The 12,530-nt window shown below is 47.1% G+C and overlaps 1 protein-coding gene across 1 annotated transcript in view; it reads left to right on the top strand.

Moving 5' to 3' along the window:
- Window positions 1–12,530, top strand: part of LOC135819115 (DENN domain-containing protein 4C-like) — a 41,997-nt gene that overhangs the window by 18,135 nt on the left and 11,332 nt on the right. The window contains exons 19-26 of the mRNA XM_065332266.1: window positions 265–333; window positions 1,117–1,282; window positions 1,976–2,016; window positions 2,744–2,843; window positions 6,522–6,629; window positions 7,213–7,458; window positions 8,187–8,475; window positions 9,285–9,446. Of these exons, the coding sequence (XP_065188338.1) occupies window positions 265–333; window positions 1,117–1,282; window positions 1,976–2,016; window positions 2,744–2,843; window positions 6,522–6,629; window positions 7,213–7,458; window positions 8,187–8,475; window positions 9,285–9,446 (1,181 nt within the window). The remainder of the gene's footprint in view (window positions 1–264; window positions 334–1,116; window positions 1,283–1,975; window positions 2,017–2,743; window positions 2,844–6,521; window positions 6,630–7,212; window positions 7,459–8,186; window positions 8,476–9,284; window positions 9,447–12,530) is intronic.

The raw sequence follows: 12,530 nt of genomic DNA, 5'->3' as shown, positions 1-12,530 counted from the left end.
CAGACAGACAGACAGACAGACAGACAAACAGATAGACAGACAGACAGAGGGGCATAAAAAGTGCATGTTTGAAATGAAGTGCAGAGATGAAGCTAAGTAACTACCTTGTTATGCTGTTTGCTTTTTGTGTGTGTGTGTGTGTGTGTGTGTGTGTGTGTGTGTGTGTGTGTGTGTGTGTGCGTACGTGCGCGCGCGCTCGCGTGCGTGTATGTGTGCGTGTGTGTATGTGTGTGTGTATGTGTGTCCTTGTCTGCATATATTTAGATCTAGTTCAAGCATGACAGTGGTAGCCACACCACCAGACCTCTCGGGTCTTGAGGACAAAGACTACACGTAAGCCGGCTAAACTCACACTCGAGTGCTACGCTCGTTTTGCTTAAAATTCACCATCTATAGTTCTATGGTTAGGCTGGTTGTTGCTCTACCTGTCTGTAAACCATAGCTAAGCAGCACTATCAACTTCAGGTTTTGACTACATACATGTTTGTCTAAAGCTACACACAGCTTGTCTTTGTTGTTGGCATTTTCCCTGTAACCAGGTACAGTAAAACCTGTCAAGGCGACCACTCGGATAAGGCGACCACCTGTCCTAGAAGACCATTACAACCAGGACCAAGTGATGCTATTTCCAGTCAAATGACCCTGTATAAGCAGACCACCTGGTAACAGAGACCACGTTTTGAAGGTCCCTTGAGCGGTCGTCTTAGACAGCTGTTTCACTGTACTGTTAGTCAATACATGTTCGGCCCATTCAAATTTCGGCCTACCGGGGCTAAAACGCATTTCGGCCGCATCAAATTTTCGGCCTGTACTGCTGCCGCCGGTATACACTGTTGCACAGAAACTCGCAAAACAAAATTCCGGCCGCAAGAAATTTTCGGCCGAACATGGCCAGGCCGATAATAGCCTAAAATAGACTTGCGCCGAATATTTGTTGACTTACAGCAACGAGCCTCTGCTGGTTATATTCGTGAAATTGAAGCATCCAAGGATGGGAAACGGCTTGTGCTTGTTGTCATCGTTGTCACTGCTGCCGTTGTTGTCATTGTCATCGTTGTCACTGCTGCCGTTGTTGTCATTGTTGTTGTCGTCATCGTCCTTGTTGTCTATATGTAGGTATGAGACATTCACACTTGATGAGCGTCTGTTCTCAGCACCCAAACCGCCCACCGCCAATGTACGCACCGTGGCAGAATCATCACCGCCAGCGTCTGTAACTACCGATTCACCAGCACAGTCTGTCTTTCAGCGGACTACGGCCGAGAGGGAAAAGAGCTTGCAGGTATGTGTGCGTGTGTGTGTGGGGTGTTCATGTGCGTGTGCGCGTGTCCCATATGGTGCAATGGTATGCACAATTGATTTCCAATGGAGCGGTAGCGGGTTCAGTTCCCAGCAATTATTGTCAGATACGTTTTTCATCTCCTTTGTACTCTCCTCCTGATTTCTCTTTTATTTGCCTGGGTGGTTACCAGCGGCCAGTGTATGCAGGAGTATGTGGTGTGGTGTGATCGCTAGTAAAGGGAAAAGAAGGAGCAAAAGCCCAACAGTAGGGATTCACTGCCCAGAATTATTATTATTATTAGACACAATCTCATAGCATGTGACAAGCATAGCTAATGCAGGGACAGAATCCCCTGAGACAAGGGCGTTGAGCCAGCCACGGCAATAGTAAGCTAGGAAAACAAAGCAAATATTAATTAGAGCAAATATAAGAGTAACGGCTTCAAAATCAAAAGCCTTGTGGTGCAATCCAGGCTAGATAGCGGCGGTCAATTCTTCAGCCTTGCAAGCTGTTGAATGGTGTAATCCCAGCACAAGTTGCTATGACGTATGCTGTAGCATTGCTATCATTGCCTACTGAGATAGAAGTCTAGAGAGAGAGTGTGTTTGTGTGCCTGTGTGTTTGTGTGCCTGTGTGTCTGGTTGCCTGTGTGCCTGTGTGTGTGTTCTCTTGTGTTTGTCTTTTTTTCTCTAGATGGCAGTGCAAGATTCGGAATCTCCACAAGCCTGGGCAAAGTGAGTGACTCATGTGCTGAATGTTGCTCAGCTGATTATCATGTAACATTCCAATAGGCCGTCTCAGCTCCACTGTTGCTGCACAGCATCTGCCAGGTGTACTGTCGTTTGAGTTTTAGAGATGCATAGTGCTGTGTCATGTGTGTGTGATGAACGTACTGGACATCAATGCTGTACAACGTGTTATTAATCCGTAGTAAAACCATTCGAAGTCTGAAGAAAATGTTGAACGGTCTCTGCTGGGATGACGACTACACCATAGCTCAGTGGTTAGAGCATCGCTGGCCACAAGCGAAGGTCCCTGGTTCGAGTCCTGGTTGTGACACTCAATTTTTTCTTCAGACTTTTCTCTTTTCCATTCTCTCAACTACAACACTTGTAGTGAATAGTAGAACCAGACTTGTACTTAGTGTGCACTTTACTCTGCAGGATGACAGCTGGGCACTGTACAATCAGCTCTGTCTCCTTCTGCAATCACCCAGTCAATCTCCTCTTGTCTGTGTGTGTGTGTGTGTGTGTGTGTGCGCGCGCGCGCGCGTACGTGCGTGAGTACATGTGTGTGTGTGTGTGTGTGTGTACATGTGTGTGTGTGTGTGTGTGTGTGTGTGTACGTGTGTGTGTGTGTGTGTGTGTGTGTGTGTGTGTGTGTGTGTGTGTGTGTGTGTGTTTATGTATGTGTGTGTTGATGCGTTCTGAACTTCCCTCACCGCCCGCTGCCCACCCGTAGCTATCTGTATTCGCAGGTGTTTGCACTGTGGTTCATACATCTTCCGGCGTTCGCTCACTGTCATCCCTTCAAGCGTGAAGCACTCAGCTTAGCGTTCCGGGTAAGACCATCACACTCTCTTTCACCTGTACAATTCTGGTAGTACTCTCCAGCTATTGATTCTTTTACCTGGATGTTCATTTCCCTTTCTGTACAAGGCTGTTTGTTTGTTTGTTCTTGGCTTGCATGTCCCGGTTACCATCATCTTGCTGAGCACTGCTATGATCTTCACTTGTACTGGCCTGTACACATCTGTAAATCCAGTAACGAAATCCCACTCACTCACCGTGCACTGCATGCGCAGCTTCATCAGCTTGCCATGTTTCCAGCCATGAGACGCACCTCTTTTACTGTTCTGCTCGGTGAAATCCGACCCAAAGTGCATATCTGGCGCCCTACTTGCACGTCCCTTGACGCCCTTGGAGTGGTAGGAATGCCCTCTACGTGCACGTCCCTTGATGCCCTTGGAGTGGTAGGAATGCAGCTAGACGTACACAAGTACACCTACAGTGATGTAATGGGAACTGGTGGTCCAGGGAGTCAGCTTTGCACTTTAGGCTGGATTTCAGTGAGCGCAACTGTATTTGGGGTGAATGCTCCGCACATTGGCTATTGCTTGTCTTGATCTCCTGAGACGTGAATGGCTGCTGTATTTTTGAGTCTTTGAATTCCATGTACTTCCTCCGCGTCATCGAAATTGACGCAGTTTGACTTTTGATATAAAACGGGGTATTTACTCACCAGCACTCGTACCAGAGGCAGGGAATGGGATATAGGCGATAGTCATCAGTATAGGGTGACGGTAAAGTTCTATTTTCTGTTATTGGAAGCTGGAATTTTTGAACTAGACACAATTTCTTCGCTGATGTCGCTGCGATGGTAATTTCGACTCGCGGAGATCAGTCAGGCGTTGCAGCCTGCACATTTCTCGTGCTTATGGCCATTCACTCAAACCTCATCACTGTTTTACCTTAGCTGGGGTGAGAATGACTTCGTGGAACAAGTGACAGCGCTTGGAGAAACATTGAGGGGTCAGCAATCTAAATGCCGGCAACAGCGATAAAATTTGTTGCTCTGGCTGAGACACTCAGAACATGATTGTACCTGCAAGAGCCGTGTAGACTATACACGTAGTGCTAGTGATGCACGCGCAGGTGCCGTACCATGGTATACCAGTGATGCTGAAAAACAGGGCGCGCTGGACGCGATAGTACACTTACCTGAGCTGTGACCAAACAGCTAAAATAAATGGGCATGCCACGGCTAAAAAAAGTTCATTTCAAGATCGAGGTGATTCCGCCGACGGTAATCAACCGACCTCGCAACGATCGTGTATTCTTACTAGGCTTCGTTGGTGGTGAAGTAGAAATCATCCAGAGCTAGCAGACGACAAGCATAGCAGCTCTTGTCCTGTGGAGAAAGTCAAAGCGTTTGAGATGAGGCGCGACCAACTTTCAACCTTCCTTGAAATATTTCGGAACGATATTTTTGCGTCCATTGACATCAGCGACGACGAGGACTTCATCTCTGCATGAAAACTCTCAGTCCAACTGTCCTGGAACGTTACTCTAGTCTTCAGATTATCATACTGTGTAATAAGTTTTGAATGGCTTAGCTTATGGAGTTGTCAGTAACAAGTGACAAGTCACTAGTCAAACTGCGACAATTTCGATGACGCGGAGGAAGTACTGTAAAAGCCAGAGTTGCGCTATGGGCCTTGGACACAGATTTCACAGAAACTGAACTGACCGGCACAGCCTGCTCATGCAAACTGAACTGACCGGCACAGCCTGCTCATGCAAGCTGAACTGACCGGCACAGCCTGCTCATGCAAACTGAACTGACCGGCACAGCCTGCTCATGCAAACTGAACTGACCGGCATAGCCTGCTCATGCAAACTGAACTGACCGGCACAGCCTGCTCATGCAAACTGAACTGACCGGCACAGCTTGCTCATGCAAACTGAACTGACCGGCACAGCCTGCTCATGCAAACTGAACTGACCGGCACAGCCTGCTCATGCAAACTGAACTGACCGGCACAGCCTGCTCATGCAAACTGAACTGACCGGCACAGCCTGCTCATGCAAACTGAACTGACCGGCATAGCCTGCTCATGCAAACTGAACCGACCGGCACAGCCTGCTCATGCAAACTGAACTGACCGGCACAGCTTGCTCATGCAAACTGAACTGACCGGCACAGCCTGCTCATGCAAACTGAACTGACCGGCACAGCCTGCTCATGCAAACTGAACTGACCGGCACAGCCTGCTCATGCAAACTGAACTGACCGGCATAGCCTGCTCATGCAAACTGAACTGACCGGCACAGCCTGCTCATGCAAACTGAACTGACCGGCACAGCTTGCTCATGCAAACTGAACTGACCGGCACAGCCTGCTCATGCAAACTGAACTGACCGGCACAGCCTGCTCATGCAAACTGAACTGACCGGCACAGCCTGCTCATGCAAACTGAACTGACCGGCACAGCCTGCTCATGCAAACTGAACTGACCGGCATAGCCTGCTCATGCAAACTGAACTGACCGGCACAGCCTGCTCATGCAAACTGAACTGACCGGCACAGCTTGCTCATGCAAACTGAACTGACCGGCACAGCCTGCTCATGCAAACTGAACTGACCGGCACAGCCTGCTCATGCAAACTGAACTGACCGGCACAGCCTGCTCATGCAAACTGAACTGACCGGCATAGCCTGCTCATGCAAACTGAACCGACCGGCACAGCCTGCTCATGCAAACTGAACTGACCGGCACAGCTTGCTCATGCAAACTGAACTGACCGGCACAGCCTGCTCATGCAAACTGAACTGACCGGCACAGCCTGCTCATGCAAACTGAACTGTCCGGCACAGCCTGCTCATGCAAACTGAACTGACCGGCATAGCCTGCTCATGCAAACTGAACTGACCGGCACAGCCTGCTCATGCAAACTGAACTGACCGGCACAGCTTGCTCATGCAAACTGAACTGACCGGCACAGCCTGCTCATGCAAACTGAACTGACCGGCACAGCCTGCTCATGCAAACTGAACTGACCGGCACAGCCTGCTCATGCAAACTGAACTGACCGGCACAGCCTGCTCATGCAAACTGAACTGACCGGCATAGCCTGCTCATGCAAACTGAACTGACCGGCACAGCCTGCTCATGCAAACTGAACTGACCGGCACAGCTTGCTCATGCAAACTGAACTGACCGGCACAGCCTGCTCATGCAAACTGAACTGACCGGCACAGCCTGCTCATGCAAACTGAACTGACCGGCACAGCCTGCTCATGCAAACTGAACTGACCGGCACAGCCTGCTCATGCAAACTGAACTGACCGGCACAGCCTGCTCATGCAAACTGAACTGACCGGCACAGTGTACAGTGAACTTCGAATTACACTTTGCTAACTTCGAATTATCAGCACAAATCCCACACAGTTTCTATATACTGTAGGTGGATTCTGTGGAACTGCTAATTAGCGGGGCATGTCCATTTCGAGGCTCGAATTATCGGATATGGTTATGTGAAAATCGTATTGATAGAAATCGGTCCTGGAAAAACTTCTAATTAAGCGGTATGAAAGTTGAACCGTGTTACCTTTTTGCGTCTTGTTGTGGTTGTGGTTGTTGTGGTTGTCGTTGTTGCCGTCATCGTCGTGTGTGTGTGCGTGTGTGTGTGTATGTGTGTATGCATTTGTGTATGCATGTGTGTGTATGCATGTGTAGGTGTTTGAGAAAATGGATGAGCAGCGTGTTCGCTTACCTGATGAAGTCTCATACCGTGTCCTCATGGATCTCTGCGCCAAATTAGGTCATCCCATGTTAGCTGTGCGGGTAAGTCATGTGATATCCCATGTTAGCTGTGCGGGTAAGTCATGTGATATCCCATGTTAGCTGTGCGGGTAAGTCATGTGATATCCCATGTTAGTTGTGCGGGTAAGTCATGTGATATCCCATGTTAGCTGTGCGGGTAAGTCATGGGGTATGGGCAGGGGAAACAGTTACCCTGTAACCCATTTTTCCATTTTCCAAAATTGTCTTGCCATGCAAAATACAACGTACAGGAGGTAACCCCCCGGGGGACAAAGGATGGCAGAGAGAAGTTGATAAGCATATATCTACCCATAACAGTTTTTTGTTACTGTAGACCATCCATGCATAGATTATCTTGGCTTGCACTTTGTTAAATCCCTGGGGCCAATACATGTGTTGAACATGCAATGCGTAGTACAAGTATACCGTATAGAAAATCTGAATAAAATTTCTAAATGTACTGTCCATGCTGCTGCTGCCGCTGCCGCTGCTAATGCTATTGCGCTGCTGTTGCTACCCTGTTGCTATTGTTTCTGTGACTGCTGCTGCTACCCTGTTGCTGTTGTTTCTGTGCCTGCTGCTGTTGCTGTGTGTGTTATGGCAGGTGCTGATGGAAATGCGGCGTGTATCGATCACTCCGAACGCTGTCACCTACGCACATTACAACAAGGCGGTGCTGGAGTGTGACTGGCCAAGCAAGGCTCACCTGTGGCGTACACTACGGAACGTCCTCAACGTCATTGTGCGGCTCAAGCGACTGCTGAAGGAGAAACGTGACGGGCAGGCGGCACTGAACGCACTAGCGTCTGCTGATGCTGCTAGCATTGAGATAGCTAGGAAGAAATCCAAGGTACGGTAGTTTTAAACATGTGTGCATATGTGCCTGTGTCTGCTTTGTCAGTGTGTGTGTGTGTTGTATGTGCGTCTGTGTGTCTGTCCGTATGTGTCTGTGTGTGTCTGTGTGTCTGTGTGTGTCTGTGTCTGTGTGCGTCTGTGTGTGTCTGTGTGTGTGTCTGTTTCTGTGTGTGTCTGTGTGTGTATGTCTGTGTCTGTGTGTTTCTGTGTCTGTGTGTGTCTGTCTGTGTGTGTCTGTGTCTGTGTGCATCTGTGTGTGTCTGTGTCTGTGTGTGTGTCTGTTTCTGTGGGTGTCTGTGTGGGTGTCTGTCTGTGTCTGTGTGTTTCTGTCTGTGTGTGTGTCTGTCTGTGTCTGTCTGTGTGTGTGTCTGTGTGTGTGTCTGTGTGTGTGTGTCTGTGCCTGTGTCTGTCTGTCACCGGGCACAACTGTAGTTGTGTATTTCGCATGTACTTGGATTGAGCAAGAGCAGCAAAAAACCCGGTACTTGGAAGAATACTGTGAATAATAATAATAATTTCAGAACTAAATAATAATAATAATAATAATAATATTACCACAGCACGTGTAATAATATAATTATGTGGGTATAATTATACGTTCCGCTTCTGTCCTATCTCCTATGATCAAATTCCATTATCAAGATAATTATGAACACGGCGCACTGATAACCTGTGACGATACTGTGAATACGTCCCTGATTTTGTTGTGTTCTACGCATGCAGGTTCCCGACCTGGGTGTTCGCCGGACTAGTTCATGTTTCACGCCCGACACACAGCTGCAGCTCAACATGAGTAGCAGCGTCGGTTGTGACACATCGCACTCTCCCGTCAGGCGTCATCGTCGCCAAAGCAGCCTGAGTCTGTCACACGAGGCGGGTGTGAGCGAAGGGACAATCACGTTGCTGGCACCGAACAGTCAGAACGTTGGTGCTGGTGGTGGCGAGTGGCCGTCATCATTCTCTGCCACTCCGTCAATGGAGAACGTCAGTGGCTGTTCTAGTACTATGGAAAGTAAGTGGATATAGAAAGATACTCATGAGAGTCCTCCTGCTCGGTAGAATGCTCAATATTCGTTCGCATAGAGGTATTTTACACACGACACAGAGCACCACGCATTTAAAAAGTTTGTCTGGTGATTGCCTATGGCCAGGAAACTACTAGCTGCAACAATGATTGCCTATGGACATGAACCTATTAGTTGCAACGATGATTGCCTATGGACATGAACCTATTAGTTGCAACAATGATTGCCTATGGACATGAACCTATTAGTTGCAACAATGATTGCCTATGGACATGAACCTATTAGTTGCAACAATGATTGCCTATGGACATGAACCTATTAGCTGCAACAATGATTGCCTATGGACATGAACCTATTAGTTGCAACAATGATTGCCTATGGACATGAACCTATTAGTTGCAACGAATGAGGCGTGGTGCTCTGTGTCATATGTATAGAAGGATACCAAAGCTACGACCCGAAGAATATTGAAATTTTAAGCGAGTCGAGGGCAAATTCAGTCTCCGTACTTCACATGTTTCCCCCTACATACAGGTGTTTACCATGTGTGTACACTGTTCTTTACTGGACTCACCCCCTTCCGTTAGGCGCTGCATCTGCCGCTGGGGTTTACCGGGTGTTAGCTGCCGTCGTGAGTTCCCTCGAGAATGGACACAATAGTTTCCTTTTCTCCTTTTTTTTACTGTACTCTCAATGTCTGCTTGTGTGTGTGTATGTGTGCGTGTGTGTGTGTGTATGTATGTGTGTGTGCGTGTGTGTGTGTGTGCATGCGTGCGTGCGTGCGTGTGTGTAACAGGCAGTGAGGAGCAGACTAGTGCCCACAGCGGCAGGTCAGTCTTCGGCAGTCCGAAGACGCATGCCAACCTCGACCTCTCGTCCTCCTCCCTAGGAGGTAGCCGTACGGCGAACTCGTCGCCGACCAAGATGCGCAAGAACTCCACCGCACACTTGCACAGCAGTAAGTATAGCAGAGAAGCAACGTCCTGCTCCCGGTTATCCAAACACATTTGGCTAGGATTTGGGTTTGAGTTTGGGTTTGGTTTGAGTTTGGGTTTGAGTTTGGTTTGAGTTTGGGTTTGAGTTTGGGTTTGAGTTTGGGTTTGGGTTTGAGTTTGGGTTTGAGTTTGGGTTTGAGTTTGGTTTGAGTTTGGGTTTGAGTTTGGTTTGAGTTTGGGTTTGAGTTTGGTTTGAGTTTGGTTTGAGTTTGGGTTTGAGTTTGGTTTGAGTTTGGTTTGAGTTTGGGTTTGAGTTTGGGTTTGAGTTTGGGTTTGAGTTTGGGTTTGAGTTTGGGTTTGAGTTTGGGTTTGGGTTTGAGTTTGGGTTTGAGTTTGGGTTTGAGTTTGGGTTTGAGTTTGAGTTTGGGTTTGAGTTTGGGTTTGAGTTTGAGTTTGGGTTTGAGTTTGGGTTTGGGTTTGGGTTTGAGTTTGAGTTTGGGTTTGAGTTTGGGTTTGAGTTTGGGTTTGAGTTTGGGTTTGAGTTTGGGTTTGAGTTTGGGTTTGAGTTTGGTTTGAGTTTGGTTTGAGTTTGGGTTTGGGTTTGAGTTTGGGTTTGAGTTTGGGTTTGAGTTTGAGTTTGGGTTTGAGTTTGGGTTTGGGTTTGGGTTTGGGTTTGGGTTTGAGTTTGGGTTTGAGTTTGGGTTTGAGTTTGGGTTTGAGTTTGGGTTTGAGTTTGGGTTTGAGTTTGAGTTTGAGTTTGGGTTTGAGTTTGAGTTTGGGTTTGAGTTTGGGTTTGAGTTTGGGTTTGAGTTTGGGTTTGAGTTTGAGTTTGGGTTTGAGTTTGGGTTTGAGTTTGGGTTTGAGTTTGGGTTTGAGTTTGGGTTTGAGTTTGGGTTTGAGTTTGAGTTTGAGTTTGGGTTTGAGTTTGGGTTTGAGTTTGGTTTGAGTTTGGTTTGAGTTTGGGTTTGAGTTTGGGTTTGAGTTTGGGTTTGAGTTTGGGTTTGAGTTTGGGTTTGAGTTTGGGTTTGAGTTTGGGTTTGAGTTTGAGTTTGGGTTTGAGTTTGGGTTTGAGTTTGGGTTTGAGTTTGGGTTTGAGTTTGAGTTTGAGTTTGAGTTTGGGTTTGAGTTTGGGTTTGAGTTTGGGTTTGAGTTTGGGTTTGAGTTTGGGTTTGAGTTTGGGTTTGGGTTTGAGTTTGGGTTTGAGTTTGGGTTTGAGTTTGGGTTTGAGTTTGGGTTTGAGTTTGGGTTTGAGTTTGGGTTTGAGTTTGAGTTTGGGTTTGAGTTTGGGTTTGAGTTTGGGTTTGAGTTTGAGTTTGAGTTTGAGTTTGGGTTTGAGTTTGGGTTTGAGTTTGGGTTTGAGTTTGGGTTTGAGTTTGGGTTTGAGTTTGGGTTTGAGTTTGGGTTTGGGTTTGAGTTTGGGTTTGAGTTTGGGTTTGAGTTTGGGTTTGAGTTTGGGTTTGAGTTTGGGTTTGAGTTTGGGTTTGAGTTTGAGTTTGGGTTTGAGTTTGGGTTTGAGTTTGGGTTTGAGTTTGGTTCAGGGTTAAGGTTTGGGTATTTTAAAAAGCCGCACCCCCCCCCCCCCCCCCCATTTTTGGCCACGAAATACAGACATCTATTTTATCACCGTTAATTTGATCATCGGAGTATAAGCCGCACCCCCGTTCTTTTGGGTGAATTTTGAGTGTTCAAAGTGCAGCTTATACCCCGGAAAATACAGTAACTATTAAAACTCCTACCTCCGGTTATCCAAACACTTTTCGGCAAGCTGTTTTGAGCTAGTGTTCTGATTATCCAAATTTTCTGATAATCCGAATTATTCTGATAATCCAAATTGTTCTGAAATTGTTCTGATAATCCAAATTGTTCTGATAATCCAAATTGAATATTAACCCTTTGCGCGCTTTATGCATGACCTGATCCACTACGTACGAGTTAACTCGCAAAAAAATCGCGCGATATATCGCAGTCCATAGACCAGTGTACAAACTTTCGTAACTTTGTCAAACATAAACGCATCGCGACAATCAATACACCGGTTGAAAGGTCTTGACCTCATCTTTCCGGGGATATAATGTTCTTCGCAATAGGATAAGAATTCATTGAGCGGCGACAAGATGAACACGGAAATCACGGCCCAGAGTGAAGGCGATTTTTTTGTTCATGACTTCTTTTTGTTGAGGAGCGTGCCAGGGGATTTCCCTTTGGCACGGCGCTTGCGTGATGTACATCAAATGAAGCGCTTGGATCTCAGCTTTGCAGCGCAGTTTGAATTGTGAACATCGGTTGAATTTGGGCAAGAAGCCGAACAAGAATGTGAAATTGAGTTGTTGTGCCGTTCCGAGGCACGGTGGAGTAGTTTGGAGAGGACGTGGAAGTGGCCCTGATGTGTCTATGGAGCTGGGAGCTGCCAGGATGGATTCGCTTGGTCCTGATCTTTCCAACGAGCCCAGGACGATGAAAATCCATCAAGGTGGAGTGAAATGAGAATAGATTTCGTTCGGAGCTGTGAGTGCATACTCCACCAAGAGAGTCAGTGCGCTGGCCAGTGGATTGGAGAAAAAAAAGGGCTCAGCATGCAAAGGGTTAAGTGCGTACTCGTATCACAAACATTTCAACCAAAGTAGTGTTTGTATCCAGGGTTAGAGTTAGGGTTAGGGTTACAGTTGGGGCTAGGGTTAGGGTGTGGGTTTGAGTTTGGGTTTGTTTAGGGTGTGCGTTAGGAGCAGAAATAAGAGTAGGGTTTGGGCTAGGGCAAAGTCCAAGTCTACACAGAAATTTCACTCTAAATCCACTTGTTCGCCATTCCTGCTGGGCTGTAAGTTTATTAGTACGAGTATAGTACTTATTCCTTCATTTTACAAACATACTTCAAATGTCATTTCATTTTTGAAGCCCATCGCTTTGTATCTGAGACTGGCTTTATAATCAAATATACCTCCATGGCTTTAAAGGTGCGGACATACCGTATGCTTCTGCTGGTGAAAACATGTATTATACGTGTGCGTGCATGTGTGTATGTGCGTGTGTGCGCGTGAGAGTGTGTGTGTGTGTGTGTGTGTGTGTGTGTGTGTGTGTGTGTGTGCATGTGTCTGTGTGTGTGTGTCTGT

Source organism: Sycon ciliatum, chromosome 6, assembly GCF_964019385.1.
Source record: "Sycon ciliatum chromosome 6, ocSycCili1.1, whole genome shotgun sequence".
In the NCBI taxonomy this organism is placed as follows: Eukaryota; Metazoa; Porifera; class Calcarea; order Leucosolenida; family Sycettidae; genus Sycon; species Sycon ciliatum.
Note: the sequence above shows the minus strand (reverse complement) of the source record. Positions and strands in the feature narration are given on the sequence as shown.